This window comes from Belonocnema kinseyi, chromosome 10 (genome assembly GCF_010883055.1).
Source record: "Belonocnema kinseyi isolate 2016_QV_RU_SX_M_011 chromosome 10, B_treatae_v1, whole genome shotgun sequence".
NCBI classification, from domain to species: domain Eukaryota; kingdom Metazoa; phylum Arthropoda; class Insecta; order Hymenoptera; family Cynipidae; genus Belonocnema; species Belonocnema kinseyi.
Window position 1 is genome coordinate 34,221,586 of NC_046666.1, and position 27,904 is coordinate 34,249,489.

The window sequence follows — 27,904 nt, forward strand, 5'->3', positions numbered from 1 at the left end:
GAACGACAGAAGGCCGAGAAGGCTGCGGGTGGACGGTCAAAGTTTTTTAGTAATAATCGAAAATGACCACAAATGATTCAAAAGCCCCGCTTCGGACGGTGAAGCGGGTACAGTTTGGTATCATCTCACCCGATGAAATAGTAAGTGAACGATTTAATTACTGGATAGACAATTGTTCTTGCAATTTCAGCACCGACTCCATTTTCCATGACATCGTGAGACTGTAACCATAAGCCTCAATTATTCTAATGTCTTCCAGATATTTACATCAATCTCTTGGAGACTTCGAGGAAAATTATGTCAGAAATTTTTTCAGGGTCATTCAATTCATTTCGTTTAATGAAAAAGGGTTTATTTTCAGCGGAAGCTGGATAAAGAGTGTTTCCTTTTTTCGCGTGTACTTTCGTGATTTTAGTGTAGATATCGGTTATTGTCCCACGTCATGAAAGTGTGTGTAATTGGGTAAATTTTGTTTATTTTATTTACTTTTTTGAGTTCTCAAGTCAAAATTGCATTAAATTTAATTAAAATTGATTTTCAATGAGTTTTCTTTATTTGAATGCACTATTTTTTCTGTTTTTGATTAAAGTGAAAGTTTTATGACTTCACTTTCGGAGTTGCGGAACAATTGTCTTGGTTTTATATTTTCAAATTACTAATTAAGTTAGGATTTATTCCAGAATATATAAGTAGTAATTTTTTTTTTAAAGAACATTTAGATAATTTTATCAACATTTATTTAACATTTTCAATTCTTATATTTGACTTTCAAAACAATTTGAAAGGAAGCGTGCAAGAAATTGAGGATTTTTATTTCAGAACTTTAAAATATATTTTTAAGAAAAAAATTATTTTTTTAAAGTGTATTTTTAATAGTTATACTTTTTTCAATTATTTTGCAAGAAGTTTTGATGGGAAATTTCTCGAGCACCTTGAATTTGAATTATTTTTCGCTTTTAAAAAAGTTATTTTATTGAAATGCAAATAGTAATTTAAAGTTTTCAGTCTATTATAAAAAAACATCTCATCGATTTTAAAACTTTCAAAATATTTAAAGAATTTAAAATAATTCAATGATTTCACGGAATATGAGAGATTTCACAAACAGAGATTTCAAAAGATTTAAAGGATTTCAGTAATTCAAAATAGTCGTATACGCGATATTTCACAAAGATTTCGAACATTTGAAAAGTTTCTAATATTTTGATGAGTTCAAATTATGCAATACCATAGATTTCACAAATAAAAATGTCATCAAGACTTTAAAAGAATACTATAATTTCAAAGGTTTTAAAGAGGGCAGAGTACATAGTACCAAATTTTTAAATATTTCAATCATTTCAAAATATTTTAAGAATTTCAAAAAGGGATCATATCTCAAAACGTTTCAATGATTTCAAACAAACACAAAAAAAAAAGATTAAAGAAAAATTTCACAACTGTTTCAAGGATTTTAAAGATTTTAAAAAGGATATGGTAAACCAGATTTAGAGGATTTCTTAAAAGTTTCATACAGAATTTTAAAGTTTACAAGAATTTCAAAGGTTATAAACAATTTCTAAATTTTTTAGAAATTTTCAAAGATTTAAAATATTTCAATGATTTCAAAACAGTTTAAACCGTTTTTTTTTTTTTTTTTGTTAGACAATTGCAAAAGTTTTCTGATTTTCCAGTGATTTTGACCTGGATTTTTAAAAAAAGGTTAGAATAAAAATTTTGTTCAACTTTGATTTCAACCGTTTTTTAAATAATTTTTCAAATTGTGAATTTTAAAATTATTATAGCATTCAGTTTAGAATGCTTCATTCGAAAATATATTACTTTAAAATTTTTCCATTTTAGATTTTTAAAAGCATATATTTTAATTTAAAGAATTTTCAAATGCAGTTTTAAAGGCTTAGAAAATTAGAAGTTTTTAAAATAACAGATTTTTTAAATAAAAACAGGGTGGCCACCGGACCGGGAATTTTACGAATTTTCATAAGAAAAATCTGCCCAAGTTCGATTTTAACAGTCTTTAAAATAATTAAAGTGCAGTTTTGAAGATTTAAACAATTAAAAATTAAAAGGATTTGAAGTTGAAACTTTTTGACAAGAAGCAGTTTAATTTTATCAACTGTAAATATAAATAAATTATTTTTTAAATGGATCTGTACTCTAAGTATAGAAATCCGAACAATAATTGATTTTAGCAAACAATTATAGATTTGTTCAAAATGTGAGGATTTCCAGATTGTAACTGTTTTAATCCGAAAGTCTTAATAAGAATTGAAATTAATATATCAGTTATCCCGATAATATTATTTTTAAATAAAGATTTTCATGATTTATCAATAATATATTTTTGATTCAGAGTTTCAGGTCTTCCTTTATATTATTATATTATCTTTTACATTAAATTTAATTAATAAATTTATTAAAATATTATTTCTATTATTTTTTTTTAGCCATTAAAAAACATAAACGTGCGTTTTAATATTTTCAACTTGAAAATAAATCCATAATAATATAGTCATAATTAAAGGTTTTTATTAAATTTAAAATATTGTGGGTCTAAATTATTTCATTTTTATCCCATTTAATTTGAAATTTCTTAATGTAGAAAAAGAATAAGTATTTAATATTTAGCAATATTTCACTGTTCATTTAAGACGAGTAAATTGAAACCAAATATTTAAAAGAAAATAATTTAAGACTGAATTGTTTTACATAGAAAGCTTTGAATCTTTAGATTTCCGAAGAACTTTTAAACTTTTAGCGTTACAATTATAATTGTTCTATTTAAAAAAATGTTTAATTTGTACTCGAAATTGTTGAATTTTTATGTGGAAATAATAATTGAACACTTATTATTTGTAGGAAAAAATTTGAGAACTTTTAAGAGATATTTAGAAGTTTTGAAGAGATTCAAAATTAATTAAAAACTTTAAATGTCTTCAAGTAATTAAAAAGAAGTGTGTTAACATTTTTTTCAAAATTTCTAAATATATTTTTTAATTAATCGAAATTTTCCTACATTGTTTGAAAATCCTGCAAATTAAAAAAAAATCCTTAAAATCTTTCATATTCTTTTTTGATAATTTTTTTAATCTCTTAAAATCTTCTTAAACTTTCTATTAAAATAATTTTTCAAGGTGAAAAATCATTTTCAATTTTCCTAAGAATCTTAAGACAATTTTTTATTCTTTTGAAGTCTCAAAATTCTTTTGAAGTCTCAAAATTCTTTTGAAAAATTCTAAATTTTTTGTTTGAAATCTGCAAAAATCTACATTTTACTTTAAATTCAACTTTAAGTATTTGAAATTATTTCAAGTTCTAAATTTAATTCGAATCTTTTTAAAACTTCTAAATACTTCTTAAAATTACTAATATTTTTACAAATAATAAATGTTCTATTGTTATTTATAAATTCAATTTCAAATTTGGTTTATTTTTTAGGATTTTCTTAAAGATATAGATAAAATTCAATTCATTTTTAAATATATTTAAAAGTTCCGAAAAAAATTCAAAAATTGTTTTGAATTTGGAAAAATTTAAAACCACTTCTAGAATTCTCAAGATTTTGAAATTAAATTTTAAAGCCTTTAATGGATGCCTAGAGACTATTTGAAATAAACATAATTTAAGAACTGTTAAGGTAAAAAAATTAATTTTTAATTTGTCTAGTTAAAATTACTTAAAATAATATAATTTTGAACATTTTTAAAGTTCATTGCTTGATTCTTTAATTTAGGCTACTGAAAATCTTAACGTGGATTTATATTTTTGGAACATAATCTGAATCTTTGAACTATATAATTGATAAAAGTTTTAAAATTTACAGTTTATTTTCATTTTATTTAACATTTTTTAATTAAAAAGTGTTAGTAGCTTCCATTTGGTACTTTTAAATGTCTGAGAATTTGAATACACAATTTTTGAACTGAAAACTTTTAAACTTTAATTTTACAAGTTTGGAATTTAAGTGTTCTATTTTGAATGATTTAATTTGTTGTTTATTGTTTATTACTTTATATGGAAAAATTTTTAATAATTGGTTTGATTTTTTAAATTTCATTGGCCGTGAAAAATGTTTGCGAGTCGAGAAAAAACCGGGAATTTTTTTCTATGATTAAAACACAAAAGATTTCATCAACAAAGATTAAAGAAATATTTCACTAAAGTTTAAAATATGTCAAGAATTATTTGAAGCATTTTAAAGACTTCAAAGATTTTAATTGAATTGAATGTCGAGTCTTCAATTCAAAATAAAATTGTTTAATTTTAAACGCCTTGAATTGGATATAATATGATTTAACTCCTTTCTAATGAAATAATTAAATTTTCCACATTTTAGTTTGAAGAATTTTTACTTTTTTACATCATAAGAAAAACATTTTGCAATTTTTGCTTTGGGAAATTTTTTTCGCCAGCTACAGAAACAACCATTTTCTCAATGTTGTCAAAAAATTGATTTATCACGTTTTTTTGCTTACTCTTCATTTTTCCTGACTTGGAACAAGGAATTTTAGAAAATAGTTCTCGTTTTTATTTTTGGATAGGGAGTTTCCGTAAAAAAATATAATTTCACTGGGAGCAGGGACACAACTGAAAAGTTCCCTCTTCCAAATTTAAAAATGAAGTACTATTGTTCTTAATTATAATAGAACATTTTTATAAATTGTTGAAAATTAAACTTATGAGGTTAAAAGTTAAACTCTTTTGTTAAAAATTAATTTTTTGTTCGAAATTTACTCATATTAAATAAAAATTCATTCTTTTTGAAAATATAACTACTTTGTTGAAAATTAGGTTTTTAAACCATAACTTTAACTATTCCAATAGAAAATTTAACTATTTTGGTGAAAATCCGTTTTTTTATTATTATTAAGAATACGATTTTTAACGGAAAATTCAACTATTCTATTTTTCGTTGTAAATTTATCTTTTTTGGATAAAGGGTCAACTATTTGGTTCACAATTGATATTTTTTATTTTAAAATTAAACTATTTCTTTAAAAAATTGCGTACTCTGTGGACAATTTTAATGAAAATTAATCTTTATGATTAAAAATTTATCTTTTTGGCAGGTATAAAATTTACCTATTCCAGTTGAAGGTTCAAAATTTTAGTCGAAAGTTCATCAGTTTGGTTTATAATCAGTTTTTAGAACTAAAAATTTAATTTTGAACTGAAATAAAATTCCTTGGTTGAAAATTATACTCTTGTTAAAAATTAATATTTTTTAAAAACATTTATCATTTTAAATAAGAATTAATTTCTTTTATTGAAAAATAAGCTATATAATTGAACTTTTTTATGAACATAAGGAATTTTTTGCCGAAAATTCAACTATTTTTTTTTGTTGAAAATTTGTTTCTGTTTTAGTTGAAAATTATTTGTTTTTAACTTAAAATGTAACTATTGTACGAATTGAATTTTCCATAATTTTATATAAAAATTCATCTCTTTGGTTGAACATTAATTTTTTGACTAAAAATGTAATTATTAAATTTTTGGTAGAAAATACGTCTTTTTTTGGTTGAACATTGATTTTTTTTTTTAACTTAAAACTTAATTATTACAGATTTGGCTGACAATTTATCTTTTTTAGTATTACTATTAGTATTCCAGTTAAAGGATTACCATCACTATTTCAGTTGAAGATTTATCATTTATTTGAAAATTGATCAGTTCGGTTGAAAATTAATGTTTTTAACTGAAAATTTAACTATTTCATTTTCTGTTGAAAATTCTTTTTTTTTAAGTTCAAAATTCAATTATTTATTTGAATATTTGTTTTCTTTAATGAAATTTCATGTTTTTTGTTGAAACTTTGTATTTTTTTGTTAGAAAATTAATATTTTGGTTATAACATTAATATTACTGTTTAAAAATTCATCTTATTGTTGAAAATTCAAGTATTGTAATTAATTAATCATTTTAGTTCAAAATTGGTCTTTTTGGTTTAAAATTCGAATATTTCAGATGAAGATTCATAATTATATTTTAAAAGTCATTTATTTTGAAAATTTTTGCTCTTTTGTGTTAAAGTATGTTTAGAATGAACGTCATGAATTAAAAGAAATGTTTGCTTTTGCCATAAATATGAATATGTTACTTTTACTTGACTTGTCTTTAACTACAAATGAATGCCAACATTTGAGCAATGCAAAATATTTTATTGCGTGAGTGTACAATTTTATTCTAACTCCAAATTAAACTTTAGGTAGAAAAATTAAAAGTAATATATTTTTTTAAATGCCCGTAAAAAATCTATTCGTTGTTGATATTTATATTCAAAAAACAAAATGTTATTATGGTGTCAAAATATGCCAGTAATACCTTTTTCAAAAACGATGCCTCTCAATATTTTTATCTTAACATTTTAGTATCGTTACAATTAAAATTTAAAAAAAATTGTATCCTATACAGATAAAAGTCAAGTTTTTTCTCTTTAAAAAACAGCTCTCCGATTATTTTCATCTTTACCTTAAAATTGTCTTGGGATACTATATTACCATAAACAATAAAAAAAATCCCATTTACTCAGAGCATATTTTATTCAATCTTGGTTTAGCCCCACCGTGGTCTTCTGAGAATCTCAATTTTATGTCAATTTTTAGCAAAAATCAGGTAAATTTTTCGCGCATGCCCAATTTAAAAAAAAATCATAATATAAAATTAAATAACAACATTTAGTAATTAGTAAAATTAGCCTTATATAACTGGATTTATACTGATTGAAATCAAACTTCTTTTCATTATTTTTGTTGATCTCAGGAAAGTTTCGATTCCATTACTAATTGAATTAAATTATTTTGAAACCTAAAGCCAAATTCCACCAACAACTATTTTACAGGTTACACAGATTTGCCAATAACACGATAAATCTTTTTTCGAAAACAAATTAACTAAAAACTTCTTTTCCAGAGGCGTATGTCAGTAACCGATGGCGGTATTCGCTTTCCGGAAACTATGGAGGGGGGACGTCCGAAACAGGGCGGTCTCATGGACCCGAGACAGGGTGTCATCGACAAAAATTCTCGATGTCAAACCTGTGCCGGGAACATGACCGAGTGTCCTGGCCACTTTGGTCACATAGATTTAGCCAAGCCAGTATTCCACTGTGGTTTTATCACAAAGACTATCAAAATTCTTAGATGCGTATGTTTCTACTGCTCAAAGATGTTAGTCAGTCCGGTAAGTACTTTCAAACGAAAATCTTCTACCTTAAATGGTTCATTCTAATTTTAAATCATTGGGTAATGTAAATGAGACAATTTCATATATTAATTGGTCTTTTCTAACTCGTGAAAGCTAGAAAAGACAAAGTTACCTCTCTAGAGCGGGGCGGCCACCAGCCCGGGAGAAAACCGAGAGGGAAATATTACACCTGGAGATTTTCCGTATTTCATATTTTGCGCATTTTGGAATTCTTGAAATTTCTTAACTAGAAATTATATCATTTTTAAAGTGTTTAGAATATTTAAACTTTAAAGGTTTACAATATTTATCGCATTATTTAAAATTCTGCAATTTGTTATGGTGAAAATAACGATGACGGTTGATTTGCCAAAATTACATCTTTTAGTAAAAAAAAAACCTATCCAGTCCTTTTAAATGTCGCTTGATATACTACATATGATACTTATTAATCATATATTTTTAAAATCATTTTTGGATGTTTGAAATTGTTAATTTCAATATATCGTTGTTTCAAATTCAAATATTCAAAACTTTAGAACCATTTTGCTTTTAAATATTTCGAAATTTTATAATAAAGGCCTTGATAGTCAGTTTTGAATTTAATAATTTTGGATGTAAATATAAAGCAATTTTTGATTGAAAAGCATGAAACTGTACATTTTCTAAAAATTAAATCATAACAATATTGTTTTATATTCTTTATCTTAATTTTTAATTTTATATTTAAAATCTAAAAATTCTTCGATTCTTAGTTGAAAATTTTAACAAATAAGTCATTTCAAGTTTAAAAATATTTTATATTCGAAAATTGCTGGAATGAATGATAATTTTAAACGAAGATTTGAAATAAAAAAATTAAAAATTAAGTTTAAAATAAAAAACGATGAAAATTAATCAGTAAAAGGACACTTTCGGTAATTGCAAGTGGTTACAATTTTAGATTTCTGAATTTTTATTAACAACACTCAATTTTTTCCTTTTTTGGGTTTTAATTTGCAATTAAAATTGAATTGGTTCAATTTTGGAAAGTATTATTAGCAACTTTAAAATTATTAATTTTTGAGCGATTTTAATTTACTTCCAATAATTGAAATTTTCAAGTTTTAATGTTAACTTGTAATTTTATTATGCCATGAAAATTTAAAAATCTAGAATATCAGAAGCTTGGTTTTTGAAAAATTCAATTTAGTTTTCAATATTAAATTTTCAAATTTTAATCGCTTTGGATTGAAATTATTCAAATTTAAAAGCCTTCAATATTTAATTATTTATTTTGAACGCTTTTAATTATAAAGAATACAGTTTTAAATACTATAAATTTTAAATTATCCAATTTCAAAAATTTGAATCTTAAATATACAATTTATAATGTTTTGACATTGTCATATTTAAAATTTTTTAATCTAAGATCATTCTAATTTCGTGATTCTCCAAATCAAATTACAGTTGTTTAATTTTTAGCGCTTCGACTTAGAAATGATACAATTCAACTCCTTTCTCTTATCAAATTGTCCAAAATCGTTGGTATATTTGTCAAAATTTCAACAGCTTGCAATTCGAAATTGTTCATTATTGATTATTATTTTAAAAATATTTAAAACCTTATATGAAAAAAGAGGTTTAATAATGGATTTTTGAATTTGCATATTTTCGTGTTGGTAAATAGAAATTCAGACATATGATTTAAAAATCAATTAATTTCTTGCAAAAAGGTTTGCTGGCATTTATAGACTTCCACAATTTATAATATTTTTGAAAAACCCGTGAGTTTGGCAAAGAAAGTTAATTTTTTTTATAAACCGGGAGAGATAACGAATATGCGCCGGCAGAAAGCTGGGAGATGAAAATTTAAAAAAAAAAATGGCCATCCTGCCCTAGAGCCATAAAATATTTTTAATCAGGATGTCTACTCTACCTGACAAAGTTGGATTTTTTTTTTAATCAGGGAATTTTTTTCAAAAGAGTGCTTGAATTTGTTTTCTAATTGCACCATAAAATCAAATAGCGATTCTTCATTTTCGACCTGCAAACATCGGGTCCTACACGGAAAAATCGATTTTTTAGTTTTTTTTAGACCAATCGATAGTTTTTTATTTGCTTTTTCTTGATAAGAAATATTATTTCTATGTCTGAAAAATTTGAATTGTTATTAAACTGCAAAATTAAGCTTCCGCGCATTAGCTTTCTCTCTTCACGACCTTAATTAATGTGTTTAACTGTAAATTTAACTTTTCAAATTGAATATTCCATCATTTTAGTTGACAATTCATTTCTTTGGTTCACATTTATTTTTGGAACTTAAAACTTAACTACTCAATTTTTAATTGCCTTTTTATCTTTTTGGTCGAAACTTCATCTGTTTGGTTGAAAATTCAACTATTTGAAATAAAGATTCGTTATTTTATTAGGAAATTCATATTTTTAATTAAAAATGAAACTACTTGCTTGACAATTAAACTTTTTTGTTAGAAATTCAACTTTTTGGTTTGGTATTCCAGTTGAAATTTCATATTGTTAGTTAAAAATGCCTCGCTTTTGTTAAAATAGAATTTTTTAACAAAAAATTTAAGTACGTGTTTAAACATTTCCCTTTTTTAGTTGAAAATTGAATTATTTGTTTGAAAATTCATTATTTTTTTTGTTGAAAAATCGTCTTTTGGGTAGAAAATTAATCTTCTCGGTTGAAAATCCAACTATTCCAGTTGGAGATTCCTCATTTTAGTTCAAAATTGATTTTTTGGTTCATAATTTTAACTATTCCAGTTCATTTTAGTCGAAAATTGATCAGTTTCATTCAGAATTGATTTTTTAAACTGAAAATTAAACATGTTTTGTTGAAAATTGGTCTTTTTTAGTTCAAAACTCTACTATTTTGCTGAAAATTTGTCTTGTTTTTGTTCAAATTTCAACTATTTCGTTGAAAAATAATTGTTGGTAAAAAATTAAACTTCTTGTTAAAAATAAATCTTTTTGTCTTAAAATTTAAGTATTCCAATTGAATAGTCATGGTTGAAAATTGATATTTTTTAGTTCAAAAATCAACTATTTGGTTGAAAATTAAACTATTACAGTTAAAGATTCTTAATTTCCATTGAAAATGCATCTTTTTGTCTTAAAATTTAAGTAATGCAGTTAAAATATTCACCATTTTAGTTGAAAACTCATCTTTTTTTTATTAAAATTCCACTATTCCAGATGAAGATTGATTACTTTAGCTGAAAATTCATCACTTTGTTCGAAAATATTTAGTTTTTTCAACGTGATTATTTTTAACTGAAAATTTATCTTTTTTTAGTTGAAAATTTATGTATTTTGTTGAAAATTTGTTTTTTTTTTGTAGAAAATAATCTTGTTGGTTTAAGATACATCTTTTTGGTTCAAAATTCAACTATTCCAGTTGAAGATTCGTTTTTTTTTAATTGAAAATGAAACTACTTGATTAACAGTTGAGTTTTTTAAAATTAGAATTTCATTTTTGTTGGTTTTTGTATTCCAGTTAAAGATTTATAATGATAACGAAAAATGCACCGCTGGTTTAAAATTCTTTCTTTTTCAACTGAAGACTGAACTATTCCATTTTTAGTTGTAAATTGATATTTATCTTTGTAAAATAAAACTATATGGTCGAAAGTTTCTCTTCCTTAGTTAAAAATTCAACTATTTTTTAGAAAATTCATGTATTTTGTTTGAAAATCGTCTTTTGGGTAGAAAATTAATCTTTTCGGTTGAAAATTCAACTATTCCATTTAGATATTTATCATTTTAGTTAAAAATTCGTCTTTTATTTAAAATTCAACTATTCTAGTTGAAGATTCATCATTTTAGTTGAAAATTCATTAGTTTCGTTTAAAATTAATTTTTTTCAACTGAAAATTAAATATTTTTGGTGGAAATTTTATTTTTTATATCAAAATTTTACTGTATGATTTAGAGATTCATCATATTTGTTGAAAATTCGTCTTTTTGGTTTCAAATTCATCTATTCCAGTATAAAATTCAGCAATTTAGATGAAAATTCCTTAGTTTCGTTAAAAATTAATTTTTTAAACTTAATATAAAAACATCTTGGTTGAACATTAATCTTTTCTGTCGAAAATTTATTTATTCCAGATAAAGATGCATAATTTTAGTTGTAATTTCAAATTTTTTGTTTAAAATTTAACTATTCTAGTTAAAGATTCATCATTTTTTTGGTTGAAAATTTATCAGTTTCGTGAAGAATTAATTTTTTAGTCTGAAAATAATATTTTTGGTTTAAAATTCATCCATTCTAATTGAAGATTGATAATTTTAGTTGCAAATTCATCAGTTTCGTTCAAAATTAATTTTTTAAATTGAAACTTAAACATTTTTGTTTAAAGATATTTTGTGTGGAAAATTAATTGAATTGAAATTTTTACTGTTCTATTTTTGTTTGAAAACTAATTTTTTTTTAGTTTAAACTTGAACTGTTTTGTTTCCAAATTTATATTTTTTAGTGGAAAATTAATATATTTGGTTGAAAATGTAATAGTTTTACTTCAAAAGTTAGGATATTGATTCGGTTTAAATTGAATTTAATATACCACCCATATTAATTTTACCTGAATATGCCCTGTATTTTATGTATGAGAAAATAAAAATTTAAATTATTCAGAGACAAATTCAAAACATGATTAATTATGTTATTATTATGTAATTAATCGCTGGTGCTAATATATTTAGCAGTATCTTTTAATGTAATTTGTGAAAGATTTTTGAATTGAAAGATATTATTTGAATCCTTAGAAATCCGAGATTTAAGTAGACACCCTGTTGTCAGTCGGTTCCTATTTGGGAGCATCCATAAATTATGTAACGCTAAATTTTTAAATTTCATGTCCCACCCAGTCTTCTGTAACAGGTGCGTAACACGTGACTACTACCCCACCCTACCCACAACATAACGTAACGTTTCCAAACTTTTTTTGTATCTATAACAAACTTTTATTGCTTCATTAATTTGTTAGAATAAAGAAAAAACTATATTCCTCGTGCTAAAATTATTTCATAAAATATTTTTATTTTGTTATTTATACAGAATGTTCGAAGCCTACAACAATTTCTAAACTGTAATATTGACAGAACTTTCTTCTTCTTCAAGTGCATTTTCCATCCATGCCTCTAAATTATCAATATGGGGGATTGTAGATACTTGAGGATCGTTATTAGGCATATCCGAATTTTCAAAGTTATCCACGTCAACCCATTCAACATTCTCTGCTTCTTTGTCTTTTTGGACTAGTAATTCCTGGTCTCGTTTTGTTACCATCCGAAAGAGGCCCTGAAGCTCAAAATACAATTCAGTCGGGACTTGACACATTTTGTTTTGAAAGAATTGTCTTAAGCTAAACAATACGCTTCTCGAGCCAGTGTGAATGGGTTTGGGTATAGTGATAAAATTGTGGAGTCATGAGTCACAGACAGAGAGTAAAGCACGTAGATCGGAAAGAAATTTAATTTCTGGGAGAATCAAGGCAAAAATGTAATTTTTTTAACTTTACTTAACGTTTTGCGAACAGATCACACTATCCGGAGTAACGCTAGCATAACATCGGCGCTCTGACCCACACACCCTTAAAAAGCGTTACGTAATTTATGGATGCTCCCTTTCCTACACTTTCTGCTAGATAAAGAGGAACAGAACTTTAAAAAATTACATTCTTTTAAGTGATTCGTCTCCTTACACTACTCTTAGATGAAAATAATTCCCCTGCCTATTTCCTCTCATACTATATCTCATTTATAATGTGCAGCACAATCCAAAAATCAAAGAAATCGTGATGAAGACAAAAGGTCAACCGCGGAAGCGTCTCACATTCGTTTACGACCTGTGCAAGAGCAAGAAAATTTGCGAAGGAGGTGATGAGATGGACATCAACAAAGATGGCCAGGAAGTTCAACAGGCAGACAAAAAACCCGGGCATGGAGGTTGTGGTCGCTATCAACCAAATTTGCGAAGATCTGGTCTCGATGTGACCGCAGAATGGAAGCACGTGAATGAAGATTCTCAGGAGAAGAAGATTCCTCTGACCGCGGAACGAGCCTTCGAAATTCTCAAACATATCACCGACGAGGAATGCTTCATTCTCGGCATGGATCCGAAATTCGCCCGTCCCGACTGGATGATCGTCACAGTTCTCCCCGTGCCGCCATTGTCCGTCAGACCAGCCGTCATCATGTACGGATCAGCAAAAAATCAGGACGATTTGACCCACAAACTGGCGGACATCATCAAATCGAATAACGAGTTGCTTCGTAATGAACAAGCCGGTGGAGCTGCTCACGTCATATCAGAGAACATAAAAATGCTTCAGTTTCATGTCGCGACTCTCGTGGACAACGACATGCCGGGAATGCCGCGGGCGATGCAGAAATCGGGAAAGCCCTTGAAAGCCATCAAGGCAAGACTGAAGGGAAAGGAAGGGAGAATCCGTGGTAATCTGATGGGAAAGCGAGTTGACTTTTCCGCCCGTACTGTAATCACTCCGGATCCAAATTTGCGAATCGATCAGGTCGGTGTGCCAAGAAGTATCGCGCAAAATCTAACATTCCCCGAAATTGTGACGCCTTTCAACATTGACAAGATGCAGGAACTGGTGAGACGAGGCAATGCACAATATCCAGGTGCGAAGTATATCGTGAGAGACAGTGGCGAGCGAATTGATTTGAGATTTCATCCGAAATCCTCGGATCTTCATCTCCAGTGTGGCTACAAGGTGGAGAGGCATATTCGCGACGGTGATTTGGTGATTTTCAATCGGCAGCCGACTCTTCACAAGATGAGTATGATGGGTCACCGGGTGAAGGTTTTACCCTGGAGTACATTCCGAATGAATTTGAGTTGCACCTCGCCGTACAATGCGGATTTTGACGGGGACGAGATGAATTTGCATGTGCCACAATCGATGGAGACGCGAGCGGAGGTGGAAAATATTCATGTGACACCGCGGCAGATTATTACACCGCAGGCGAACTGTCCGGTTATGGGTATTGTGCAGGATACGCTTATGGCGGTGAGGAAGATGACGAAGAGGGACGTTTTCATCGAGAAGGAACAGATCATGAATATTCTGATGTTCTTGCCGAGTTGGGACGGAAAAATGCCACCGCCTTGTATCTTGAAACCGAAACCACTGTGGACCGGGAAACAAATATTTTCTCTAATCATTCCAGGTAAGAATTTTTTTTAGCTTGAAAATTCTTTTTTTTTTGGAGAACTTCCTTTTCTGATTTTTGATAATGAAGAATTTTTCATTTTTCTTGATCATTAACATTCAAATATCAACATTTTAATTTTATTATTGACCAGTTTTTTGACCAGGGTAATGCATTAATAGTTTAAGATGTTAATTTTGTTTGTCTACTTGGTCATAATCAATATTATTATAATATTGATTAATTTTTAAGATTGTGAAAAATTTATCAATATTATAATAATATTGATTATGGCCAAGTAGACAAACAAAATTAACATCTTAAACTATTAATCAACATTTTAATCTTGTAATACTTTTAACATAAAATGTTTGAATTTATTAATTTATTTTTTAAAAAATATATAATTTAATTTTTAACATAATAGGTGAATTTTTATTCTGAAAAGATAAATTCCCAACAAAAAAGTGTCATACTTTATATTTCAATAAAAAAAGGTGAAATTTATTTTAAAAAAAAAGAATTTGAAAAGCAAAAAGGCGTACTTTCAACAAGTAAATATTTTTCACTCAAAAAATAAATAAAAGTTGATCTAAATTGTTGAATCTTCAAGAGAAAATACGAGTTTTCTCTACAAACACTAAATTTTTAAACAAAAAAATATTACTTTTCAGTAAAAAATGAATTTTCCACGAAACTGATGCATTTTTACCCAACTAAAAAAGATCTATCTTTAAAAAATGGAACAGTTACATTTTCAGTTTAAAAAATGAATTTTAAGCCAAAAAAGGCTTTTCCAATAAACAGGTAAATTTTCGGCCAGATACATGTCTTCAATAAAATAATGAAAAATTTAAAAAACAATTTAGTTTAATTTTTGCCCAAGTACTTGAATTTTCAATTGAAAAAGATTAATTTTTCACGAAGTAGTTTTACGTTCAATCAAAGAGTTGAATTTTCTAAATTAAAAATATAAATATTAGAAAAAATGATTTCTTAACAAAGTGATTCAACCAAATCTTTCAAACAAAATAGCTTAACACTCAAGCAAAGAAGAATGATTTTTGACCAAAACGTCGAATTTTCATTTTAAAAAATGGAATTTCTACTAAAAGAGATGAATTTTCAAATAGGTAGTTGATTTTTCTGTTAAAATAGATTTCAGTTGAGGTTTCACGATCAAAATGTGAAATTTTCAAATGAGAAATAAGTTTCTTTCAAAAAAATTAAATTTTCAATTCAAACAGACGTATTTTTACTTTAAACAATAACTTTTTAACAAAATTGTTGAATTTTCTGACAAATAGTTGCATTTTTATCCAAAAAAAAGATTAAGTTTCTCTAAATTCAAGTGAATTTGTATTTAAAAAAAAATATATGAATTTACAAAAAAAAAAATGAATTTTCATTCAAAAATAAAATTTCACTTGACTATTCAAGGTCTAAATATGCAGTTTTTTTACAAAAAATAAGTTTCTAAACTTTCTCAAATATGAATTCTAAACAATAAGTAAATTTTCAAGTAAATAGTTGCATTTTTATCCAAATAAGATGAAAAGTCACTTAAAACAGCTAAATTGTATATTAAAACGAAAATAGTTCAATTTCCATCCACAATAAAATTCCACTTTACTTTTCAAGATCAAAATATGAATTTTTTTTAACAAAAAAATAAGTTTCTACGAAAAAAAATTTAATTTTCAACCCAAAAAAACGAATTTTTACCCAAAAAGAATGACTTTTCAACCAAATTGTTGAATTTTCCACCAAATAACTGCATTTTTATCAAAAGAGGATGAAATTTCTCTTAATACAGGTGAATTTTTATTTTTTAAAAATGCAAAAAAAAGTTGTATTTTCATCCAGACAAAATTCCACTTAATTTTTCAATATCAAAATATGAATTTTTTTCTAATAAAAAAAAAAGTTTCTAAACGTTCGAAAATAAGAATTCTAAACAATAAGTACATTTTCTGCTAAATATTTCCATTTTTAATAAAAAAAAGTATGAGTTAAACAATATTGTAAAATTTTCAACCAAATAGTTGCATTTTTATCCAAAAAAGATTAAATTTCTCTTAAAACAGGTGAATTATATATTTAAAAAAAATGTATAAAAAAATAGTTGAATTTTCAATCGAAAAGACGAATTTTTTCAATAAAAAAGGATGACTTTAACAAAATTGTTGAATTCTCTACCAAGTAGTTGTATTTTTATCCAAGAAAGATGAAATTTATGCTAAAATAAAGGAATTTTTAAATGAAAAACGACACATTTTTTTTTACTTGAATTTTCATGCAGGAAAGATTTCAGTTCTCTTTCCAACAATAAAGTAAGACTTCTAAACAAGAGGTTAATTTTCTGCTAAATAGTTGAATTTTCAACCAAAAACTATGAATTTTAAAATGCAGTTTTAAAGGCAAAAAAATAAAAATTAGAAGATTTTTAAATAAAAATCAGGGTGGCTGACGGGTTGAATAACCGGGAATTTCACGAATTTTCAGAAGAAAAGTCTGCCCAAGTGCGTTTTAAACAGTTTTTAAAAATAATTAAATTGCCGTTTTGAAGATTTAAACTATTAAAAATTAAAAGCATTTGAATTTCAATCCGAAAGTCTTAATAAGAATTGAAATTAATATATCATTTATTCCAATAATTTTATTTTTAAATAAAAATTTTCATGATTTATCAATAATATATTTTTTATTCAGAGTTTCAGGTCTTCCTTTATATTATTATATTATTTTTTATATTAAATTTAATAAATAAATTTATTAACATATTATTTCTATTATTTTTTTAGCCATTAAAAAACGTAAACGTGCGTTTTACTATTTTCAACTTAAAAATAAGTCCATAATAATATAGTCATAATTAAAGGTTTTTATTTAATTTAAAATATTGCGAGTCTAAATTATTTAATTTTTATCCCATTTAATTTGAAATTTGTTAATGTAGAAAAAGAATAACTATTATACATTTAGCAATATTTCACTGTTTATTGAAGTTTGATTATTCTTTTTAAAAAGTGTTTAATTTATCAGTGAAATTGTTAAATTTTGACGCATAAATAACAATTGAACACTTATTATTTGCAGAAAAAAATTCAGAAATTTTAAGAGATGTTTAGAAGTTTTGAAGAGATTAAAATTAATTAAAAACTTGAAATTATTTCAAGTAATTTAAACGATGTGTGTTAACATTTTTTTCATAACTTCTAAAGATATTTTGAAATTAATGGAAAATTTCCTACAATTTTTGAAAATCCTGCAAATTAAAAAAAATTCTTTTAATCTTCCATATTCTTCTTTGATAATTTTTAAAATCATCTTAAACTTTCTGTCACAATGATATTTCAAAGTGAAACATCATTTTCAATTTTCCTAAGAATCTTAAGAAAATTTTTTATTTTATAGAAAATTTAAATTCGGCTTTAAGTATTTGAAATTATTTCAAGTTCTCTTAAAATTTCTTAAAATTACTCTAATATTTTTACAAATAGTAAGTGTTCTATTATTATTTATTAATTCAAATAATTTTTTTGTTAATTTTCAGGATTTTCTAAAAGTTATAGAAAAAATTCAATTCACTTTAAAATATATTTAAAAGTTACGAAAAAAAATTCAAAACTTCTTTTGTATTTGGAAAAATTTAAAACCACTTCTAGATTTCTCAAGATTTTGAAATAAAATTTTAAAGCTTTCAAAGTATGCCTAGACTATTTAAAATAAAAATAATTTAAGAACTGTTAAGTTAAAAAAATTATTTTTCAATTTTTAATGTGTCTAATTTAAAATTACTTAAAATAATATAATTTTGAAAGTTTATCGCTTGATTCTTTAATTTAAACTATTGAAAATGTTAACGTAGATTTATATTTTTGGAACTTAATCTGAATATTTCAACTCTATAATAGATAAAAGTTCTAAAGTTGGCAGTTTATTTGCATTTTATTTAACGTTGTTTAATTGAAAAGTGTTAGTACCTTCTATTTGGCACGTGTAAATTTTTGAGAATTCGAATACACAATTTTTGAATTGTAAACTTTTAAACTTTAATTTTGCAAGTTTGAAATTAAAGTGTTCAATTTTGAATGCTTTAATTTCTTGTTTATTACTTTATATGAAAAAATGTTTAGAATATAGTTTGATTTTTTAAATTTCATTGGCCGTGAAAAATGTTTGCGAACCGGGAAATGACCCTGAATTTTTTTCTTCGATTAAAACGGCCATCCTGCAAAGCCAATTAGGTTTTCAACCACAATGATTGCGAGATATTTGAGATCTTTCCTGACACCACTTTTTTTTTAGATAAACTTATTTTCGTTGATTTTTATCAAACAAAAATCTGTTTGCTTTCAGGCAATGTAAACATGATCAGAACTCACAGTACCCATCCGGACGATGAAGATGACGGACCTTACAAGTGGATTTCACCCGGAGACACAAAAGTAATGGTCGAGCATGGTGAACTCGTGATGGGAATCCTCTGTAAGAAGACACTTGGTTCCTCAGGCGGTTCTCTTCTCCACATCTGTATGTTGGAGTTGGGCCACGAGGTGTGCGGTCGTTTCTACGGAAACATCCAAACGGTGATCAACAACTGGTTGTTGCTGGAGGGTCACTCGATCGGTATTGGAGACACAATTGCCGATCCTCAGACATACTTGGAAATTCAGAAAGCCATCAAGAAGGCCAAGGAGGATGTCATAGAAGTTATTCAAAAGGCGCACAACATGGAACTTGAACCAACGCCCGGTAATACGCTCAGGCAGACTTTCGAGAATCAAGTAAACAGAATTCTAAACGACGCTCGAGACAAGACTGGAGGTTCCGCGAAGAAATCGTTGACTGAATACAATAATTTAAAGGCTATGGTGGTCTCGGGATCCAAGGGATCCAACATTAACATCTCCCAGGTTATTGCTTGTGTGGGACAACAGAACGTTGAGGGTAAGCGTATACCGTTCGGATTTCGTAAACGAACTCTGCCCCATTTTATCAAGGACGATTACGGTCCCGAGTCGAGAGGATTCGTCGAGAATTCCTATCTTGCCGGTCTCACACCCTCCGAATTCTATTTTCACGCTATGGGAGGTCGTGAGGGTCTCATTGATACGGCTGTAAAAACCGCCGAAACTGGATACATCCAGCGTCGTTTGATCAAGGCTATGGAGTCGGTAATGGTTCACTATGACGGAACAGTGAGAAATTCAGTGGGTCAGCTGATCCAGTTGCGTTACGGCGAGGACGGTTTGTGCGGAGAAGCTGTCGAGTTTCAGAGTTTGCCCACAATTAAATTGAGCAACAAGGCCTTCGAGAAGAAGTTCAAATTTGACCCGACAAACGAGAGATATCTGCGTCGTATTTTTAATGAGGAAATCGTGCGAGAGATGATGGGATCGGGAGAAGTAATCTCCGAATTGGAGAAAGAGTGGGAACAGCTGAATCGCGATCGTGCTGTTCTCCGGGAGATTTTCCCAAGTGGAGAGTCCAAGGTCGTACTTCCCTGCAACTTGCAGAGAATGATCTGGAATGTGCAGAAGATCTTCCACATTAACAAGAGATCGCCGACGGATTTAAGTCCGATTCGAGTTATTCAGGGCGTGAAGGATCTTCTCGAGAAGTGTGTCATTGTCGCCGGTGATGATAGATTGAGCGTACAGGCCAATGCGAACGCAACTCTACTCTTCCAGTGTCTGATAAGATCTACATTGTGCACAAAGTGTGTCTCGGAAGAATTCAGGTTGTCGGGCGAAGCCTTTGAATGGTTGATTGGAGAAATCGAGACTAGATTCCAGCAGGCGCAAGTCGCGCCGGGAGAAATGGTGGGCGCTTTGGCTGCTCAGTCTCTTGGAGAACCAGCTACTCAGATGACACTGAACACTTTCCATTTTGCTGGTGTGTCGTCGAAAAACGTAACCCTGGGTGTGCCCAGATTGAAGGAAATCATCAATATCAGTAAGAAGCCAAAAGCTCCCTCTCTAACAGTCTTCTTGACAGGAGCTGCCGCGCGCGATGCCGAAAAAGCCAAGAATGTTTTGTGTCGTTTGGAGCACACGACTTTAAGGAAAGTCACTGCAAATACGGCGATTTATTATGATCCCGATCCACAGAACACAGTGATTTCGGAAGATCAGGAGTTTGTCAACGTCTACTACGAAATGCCCGACTTTGATCCAACCAGAATCTCACCCTGGCTGCTGCGTATTGAATTGGACAGAAAGCGAATGACTGACAAGAAGTTGAGCATGGAGCAGATTGCAGAGAAGATCAATGCTGGCTTTGGTGATGATTTGAATTGTATATTCAATGACGACAATGCTGAGAAGTTGGTGCTTCGAATCAGAATTATGAATAGCGATGACAGCAAATTCCAGGACACGGAAGAGGAGTCTGTGGACAAAATGGAGGATGATATGTTCTTGAGATGTATTGAGGCGAATATGCTGAGTGACATGACCCTCCAGGGTATTGAGGCAATTGGCAAAGTGTATATGCACTTGCCACAGACGGATTCGAAGAAACGTATTATTATAACCGAAACTGGGGAGTTTAAGGCGATTGCGGAATGGTTGCTGGAAACTGACGGAACGAGTTTGATGAAGGTACTGAGTGAGAGGGATGTCGATCCTGTGAGGACTTTCAGTAACGACATTTGCGAGATATTCCAAGTGTTGGGTATCGAGGCTGTGAGAAAGTCGGTGGAGAAGGAAATGAATTCTGTGCTTCAGTTCTACGGACTTTACGTAAACTATCGACATCTTGCGTTACTTTGTGACGTTATGACGGCCAAGGGTCATCTTATGGCCATCACTCGTCACGGAATTAATAGGCAGGACACTGGTGCACTCATGAGGTAATTATTTTGCGATATTTGAAATATGGGGCTAGTGCAGATTTTACAATAGTTTTATTATTCTTTTTTTCCTCCTTTTTTTTTAAAAAGAATTTCTCCTTTTTTTTTATGGTTTTTGGTGAACTTTCCCCTTTTTCGACATTTTTGCTTGAATGCGAACTGAAGTAGTAGAACCTGTTAAAAAATCTATCTATTTTGTATTGATAGTTCATTATTTTTTAATGGAAAACTCTTTTATTATGTTCTTAGTTGAGAATTCACCTCTCTTTTCTTTAAAAATTCTCTTTGGTTAAAAATGTATTTATTTAATTGAAAATTTAATTGCTTTTTTTAATAATATTATATTTTTTTGTCGAGAATTCCATTAATGGGTTGAAAGTTGAGCTGCTTAGTTAAACATTCATTCAAGAAAGATGCAATATTTCTACTATAAGCACGAACTCTTGAATCAAAAAGACAAATTTTCAGAAAGTTTTTAAGTCTTTTGTTAAAAATGTATTTTTTTGTTGGTTAAAATTTAATTTGTCCATTTTTGCTTCAAAAGTTATCGTTTTTAGTTCAAAATTCAATTATTCTGTTAAAAACTCATATTTTATGGTCGAAAATTCAACTTTTTGTAAGAGAATTCACCTTCTTTCTCTGGAAATATAAACCATTCCATTTTTATAAGAAATTACCTTATTTAGTGGAAATTTCAATTTTTTGGTTGAAAATTCAACTGTTGCTTTTAATAAGTTATAGTTTTTGGTCGAGAATTCCGTTAATCGGTTGAAAGTTGAGCTAGTGTGTTAAACATTCATTTTATTGTTAAAAGTTTTTAAGCATTTTGTTAAAAATTCATTTTTTTGTTGGTTAAAATTTAATTTGTCCATTTTTGGATCAAAAGATATCATTTTTATTTGAAAATGCAACTATTTTGTTACAAATTTAATTATTTTGTTAAACATTCATCTTTTTTTGGTTGAAAAATAATATTCATAGTTGAAAAATTCATAATTTAGGGAAAATTCAACTTTTTGAAAGAGATTTCATCTTCTTTGGCTGGAAATATATAAACTTTTTCATTTTTTATTTTAAAAAATGTTGATTTTAGTGGAAATTTTAGTTACTTGGTTTACAATTTATCTACTTTTTTTAATAAGTTATATTTTTTCTTCGAGAATTCCATCAACAGGTTGAAAGTTGAGCTAATTTTGTTAAACATCTATTTTATCGTTAAAAGTTTGTAAGCATTTTGTTAAAAAATCATTTTTTTGTTGGTTAAAGTTTAATTTATCCATTTTTGGTTCAAAAGTTATCGTTTATAGTTGAAAATTAAACTATTCTGTTGCAATCTTAACTGTTCTGTGGGAAATTCATATTTTAGGAACGAAAATTCTACTCCTTTAAAGAGAATTCACCTTCTTTGGCTGGAAATATCAAATATTTCATTTTTTATTTTTAAAAATGTGGATTTTAGTGGAAATTTCAATTATTTAGTTGAAAAATTAACTGCTTTTTAATAAGTTTTTCTTGATCGAGAATTCCATTAATAGATTGAAAGTTGAGCTAATTTTGTTAAATATTCATTTTATTGTTGAAAGTTTTTAAGCATTTTGTTGAAAATTCATTTTTTTGTTGGTTAAAATTTAATTTATTCATTTTGGTTTAAAAGATATGATTTTTAGTTGAAACTTCAATTGATTTGTTGAACATTCATCTTTTTTTGGTTGGAAAATAATATTCATGGTTGAAAAATCATATTTTAGGGTCGAAAATTCAACTTCTTTAAAGAGAATTCACCTTCTTTGGCTGAAAATATAAACTTTTTCATTTTTTATTCAAAAAATGTCGATTTTAATGGAAATTTTTATTACTTGGTTGAAAATTTAACTGCTTTTTTCAATAAGTTATATTTTTTGTTCGAGAATACCATCAATCGGTTGAAAGTGGAGCTAATTTGTTAAACATTCATATTATTGTTGAAAGTTTTAAAACATTTTGGATTCAAGACATGTCATTTTTAGTTGAACATTCAACTATTCTTTGCAAATTCAATTATTTTGTTGAACATTCATCTTTTTTTGGTTGGAAAATAATATTCATGGTTGAAAAATCATATTTTATGGTCGACAATTCAACTTCTTTAAAGAGAATCACCTTCTTTGTCTAGAAATATCAACTATTTCATTTTTTATTTTAAAAAATGTCGATTTTAGTAGAAATTTCAATGATTTGGTTGAAAATTTAACTGTTTTCTAATAAGTTATATTTCTTGGTCGAGTATTCCATTGATCGATTGAAAATTGAGCTAATTTGGTTAAACATTCATTTTATTGTTGGAAGTATTGAAGCATATGGTTAAAAATTCATTTTTATGTTAGTTACAATTTAATTTGTCCATTTTTAGTTCAAAAGTTATCGTTTTTAGTTGAAAATTTAATTATTTTGTTGCAATGTCAACTATTATGATGAAAATTCATATTTTAGGGTCGAAAATTCAATTTCTTTAAAGAGAATTCACCCTCTATGTCTGGGTATATAAACTATTCCATTTTTATTAAAAATTATCTTAATAAGTGAAAATTTCAATTATTTGGTTGAAAATTCAACTGTTTTTTTTAATAAGTTTTATTTTTTGGTCGAGAATTCCATCAATCGGTTGAAAGTTGAGATAATTTGTTGAACATTCATATTATTGTCAGTTTTTAAGCATTTTGTTAAAAATGTATTTTGTTGTTGTTTTAAATTTAATTTGTCCATTTTTGGTTCAAAAAATATCATTTTTAGTTTGAAAATTTAATTATTTTGTTGAACATTCATCTTTTTTTTGTTGGAAAATAATATTCATGGTGGAACATTCATATTTTAGGGTCTAAAATTCAACTTCTTTAAAGATGATTCACCTTTTTTGTCTGAAAATATAAACTATTTCATTTTTTATTTTATAAAATGTCGATTTTAGTGAGAATTTCAACTATCTGGTTGAAAATTAACTTTTTTATTCCAAAATTTTTGTTCTTGGAGAGAAAATTGAACTATTTTGTAGAAAATTAAACTTTTGGCTTGAAAACTCACCTTTTTGGTTGAAAATTCATTTTCTTTTAGTGGAAAATTCTATTGTTTTAGTACAAAATTAATATAACATATTTGGTTAAAATTTAACTTTTTGGTCGAAAAATTAAAAAATTTGGTAGAAAATTCAAGTATTTTTCTGAAAATTCATTTACTATTTGGTTTGAGAATTCTATTAGTTTGATGGCAAATTTAACTACTTGGTTGAAAATTAACTTTTTGTTTAAAAATCCAAAAATCATTTGTGGTCGAAAATTCAAATCTTTTGTCGAGAATTAATTTTTTTACTATAATTTAAAGTGAAAATATTTTATAGTTAAAATATTAACAATTCCATCTTTAGTCATATATTTTTTATTTGAAGATTGAACTGTTTGGTTCATTTTTTTAACATTCAATTATTTCGTTGAAAATTCAACTGTTTAGTTAAAGTCATTTTTTTTGGTCGAGAATTCAATTAATTTGTTGAAAGTTGAACTACATTATTCAAAAAATTTTTTTTTTTAATTTAATTTTTAGTTCAAAAGCTATTAGTTGAAAATTCGTCTATTTTTTTAAGTTCAATTATTTTGTTCAACTTTCATCTTTTTTAGTAGAAAAATAATATTTATTTTTTTCATTTTTAATTAAAAAGTTATGGGTATTAGTTGAAAATTCAACTATTCTGTTGCAAATTCAATTATTCTGTTGAGCATTAATCTTTTTTGGTGGGAAAATAATATTCATGGTTGAAAATTTATATTTTAAGGTCGAATATTCAAGTTTTTGAAAGAGAATTCCACTTTTTTGTCTGGAAATATGAACTATTCCACTTCTTTAAAAAAATTGTCGCCTTTAGTAGAAATTTAAACTATTTGGTTAAAATATATTTTTTTATTGAAAAATCATGTTTTTGGATTAACAATTGAACTTTTTTTATAGAAAATTTGTCTTTTGGCTTGAAAATTTACCTATTTCGTTGAAAAGTAATTTTCTTTTAGTTTAAAATTAAAATATTTGGTTGAAGGTTAACTTTTTGGTTGAAAATGTTTTAAAAAAATAGTTAAATTTTGAACCAAATAATTGTTTTTCAATACGAAAATATGAATTTAAAAAAAAAGTTTGCAACAAAGTAATAGAATTTTCTACCAAAGAGATGAATTTTCAACCTAGAACATAAATTTAAAATCAGAAAACCAATTTTTAGCAACATACGTAAGTTTTCGACCAAAAACAGCATTTTTGGAAAAAAATCATTTATTTAAGCTTCCAGTAGAAAAAAATAATAATTTTTTTCGTATTAAATTCAGTTCACCAGAAAAGACGAATTTTCAAGAAAAGAGTAAAATCCTCAACCAGTTTAATTAATTTTCAACCAAACAGTTTAATTTATTACCAAAGATGTAAAATTTCTACCAAGAGAAGAATTTCTAAGTATCTTTTAAATTGTCTTATAATCTTGCAATTTTTTTCGAAAGTTTGTTTTCTTCAAATTAAAAAAAAAACTTGGTTCAAACTTGAACTACTTTGTTGAAATTCATCATATTGATTGAAGATATCACTATTTTGTTGAAAATTCGTATTATTTTTTGTTTAAAATAAGGTTTTTAATTTACATTTAACTATTCCATTTTTGGTTTAAAATGTATCGTTTTTGTTTGAAAGTCCTCCTATTTTTCCCCTTTTTTCTCGAAAAATCACCCTATTTTCCCTGTTTTCAGGATTAGACTAGAAATCTAAAGCTATTCTTTAATGATTTTTAATCCTCATTATAGATGTTCATTCGAAGAAACTGTGGATGTTTTGTTAGATGCGGCGTCTCACGCTGAAAATGATCCCATGAGAGGTGTATCTGAAAACATCATTATGGGACAGCTACCTCGTATTGGCACAGGTTAGTTTTTTTCATTTTATTGGCTAATTTGCTGTAATCGTCTATATTAATCATCTAAACACTTTTTCTAAGCCCCTAATTCTCGATGATAATTCAATATTTTCTTATGGTTTTTTTATAGGATGCTTTGATCTCTTACTCGATGCTGAAAAGTGTAAGCAAGGTATGGAAATTCCAATGGCGGTTGGAGCAAGTATGATGGGCGGAACAGGAATGTTCTGTGGCACTGCAGCGACATCAAGCATGAGTCCGCGAATGACACCCTGGAACCAGATTGGAGCAACGCCAGCGTACGGTGCATCCAGCATGTCTCCTGGTAAGATATACTTTTCTCTCTTTATTTATTTATTATTTTTTTTTTCTTTCTTCAGTACCTGCTGAAGTGAAAGCTCGAGAAAAAAAATGACCTTCCTTTGTTTCTTTACAGCTCTAGAAAGTGGAATGACGCCAGGAGCGGGCTGCTTCTCTCCATCCGGAGCTTCAGACGCCTCAGGATTGTCGCCTGCCTATTCGGCCTACTCACCACAACCAGGTAGTCCTGGCAGTCCCGGACCAAGTATGAGTCCCTATCCGATGTCACCAGCTGGCGGTGCCTCTCCAAGTTACTCACCAACCTCGCCAGCCTATCTGCCAACTTCTCCCAGTATGACACCGTCGAGTCCCAACTATTCACCAACGAGTCCAAGTTACTCGCCCACAAGTCCCAATTATTCACCAACGAGTCCGAGTTACTCGCCCACAAGTCCCAGTTACTCGCCAACAAGTCCAAGTTATTCTCCCACAAGTCCAAGTTATTCACCAACAAGTCCTAGTTATTCACCAACAAGTCCTAGTTATTCTCCCACAAGTCCAAGTTATTCACCAACAAGTCCCAGTTATTCTCCCACAAGTCCAAGCTATTCGCCAACAAGTCCAAGTTATTCTCCGACAAGTCCAAGTTATTCGCCAACCAGTCCTAGTTATTCGCCAACGAGTCCTAGCTATTCGCCCACAAGTCCCAGTTATTCACCAACGAGTCCTAGTTATTCTCCAACCAGTCCTAGTTATTCGCCAAGTTCTCCAAATTACACTCCCGCCTCTCCATCGTACTCGCCCACAAGTCCCTCATATTCACCAAGTTCTCCTCAGTACTCGCCAGCGAGTCCCAGCTACTCACCGAGCAGTCCAAAATACTCACCGACGAGTCCTTCCTACTCTCCGACGTCGCCCTCTTTCGCCGGAACTTCACCGCGATACACACCGGCGAGTCCTACTTACTCGCCCACAAGTCCAACGTATTCTCCCACGAGTCCTTCATACTCGCCAAGTTCCCCACAGCACACAACTGGAGGCAGCACGAGATACTCGCCAAGCAGTCCAAATTACTCGCCGACGAGTCCTACCTACTCGCCCTCGAGTCCACAGTACTCGCCTTCCAGTACCAAGTACTCGCCCACAAGTCCAACGTACACACCCACAAGTCCAAGCTATTCGCCGACTAGTCCTACTTATTCTCCTCCTGTTCCGGGCTACTCACCTACGAGTCCTACTTATTCGCCAGCCTCACCTGCTTACGAGACAGACGACACTTAGAGAGGAGATTTTTAGCTGCAGCAACTTTAAGCACCTGCCGCCTCTCGCGCCAGTGTTGTAAAATATTTCCACGTTTTAAGAGAATCGGTTTTTCTAAGGATTAATTGTAAGACTATGTAAGTTATTATTCTATTAATTGAGAAAGAGCTTCGTTTCGCAAATAAACAAGTTTGGAAAATGTA

General features: G+C 28.4%; 1 protein-coding gene across 1 annotated transcript; it reads left to right on the top strand.

Moving 5' to 3' along the window:
- On the top strand, window positions 1-27,904 carry LOC117182244 (DNA-directed RNA polymerase II subunit RPB1). Its single transcript, XM_033375349.1, has 7 exons — window positions 1-140; window positions 6,913-7,182; window positions 12,963-14,382; window positions 18,727-21,223; window positions 26,032-26,150; window positions 26,272-26,466; window positions 26,578-27,904. Exons 1-7 carry the CDS (start codon window positions 63-65, stop codon window positions 27,720-27,722), a joined length of 5,724 nt encoding a protein of 1,907 aa, XP_033231240.1. The 5' UTR covers window positions 1-62; the 3' UTR covers window positions 27,723-27,904.

What these genes read in the sequence shown, in the direction of transcription:
- LOC117182244 (XM_033375349.1), top strand. Translation starts at nt 63, where the DNA reads ATGACCACAAATGATTCAAAAGCCCCGCTTCGGACGGTGAAGCGGGTA. An exon ending in ATTTTCTCTAATCATTCCAG is followed by an intron (nt 14,383 to 18,726) that starts GTAAGAATTTTT and finishes GTTTGCTTTCAG; the next exon opens with GCAATGTAAACATGATCAGA. An exon ending in TGCATCCAGCATGTCTCCTG is followed by an intron (nt 26,467 to 26,577) that starts GTAAGATATACT and finishes GTTTCTTTACAG; the next exon opens with CTCTAGAAAGTGGAATGACG.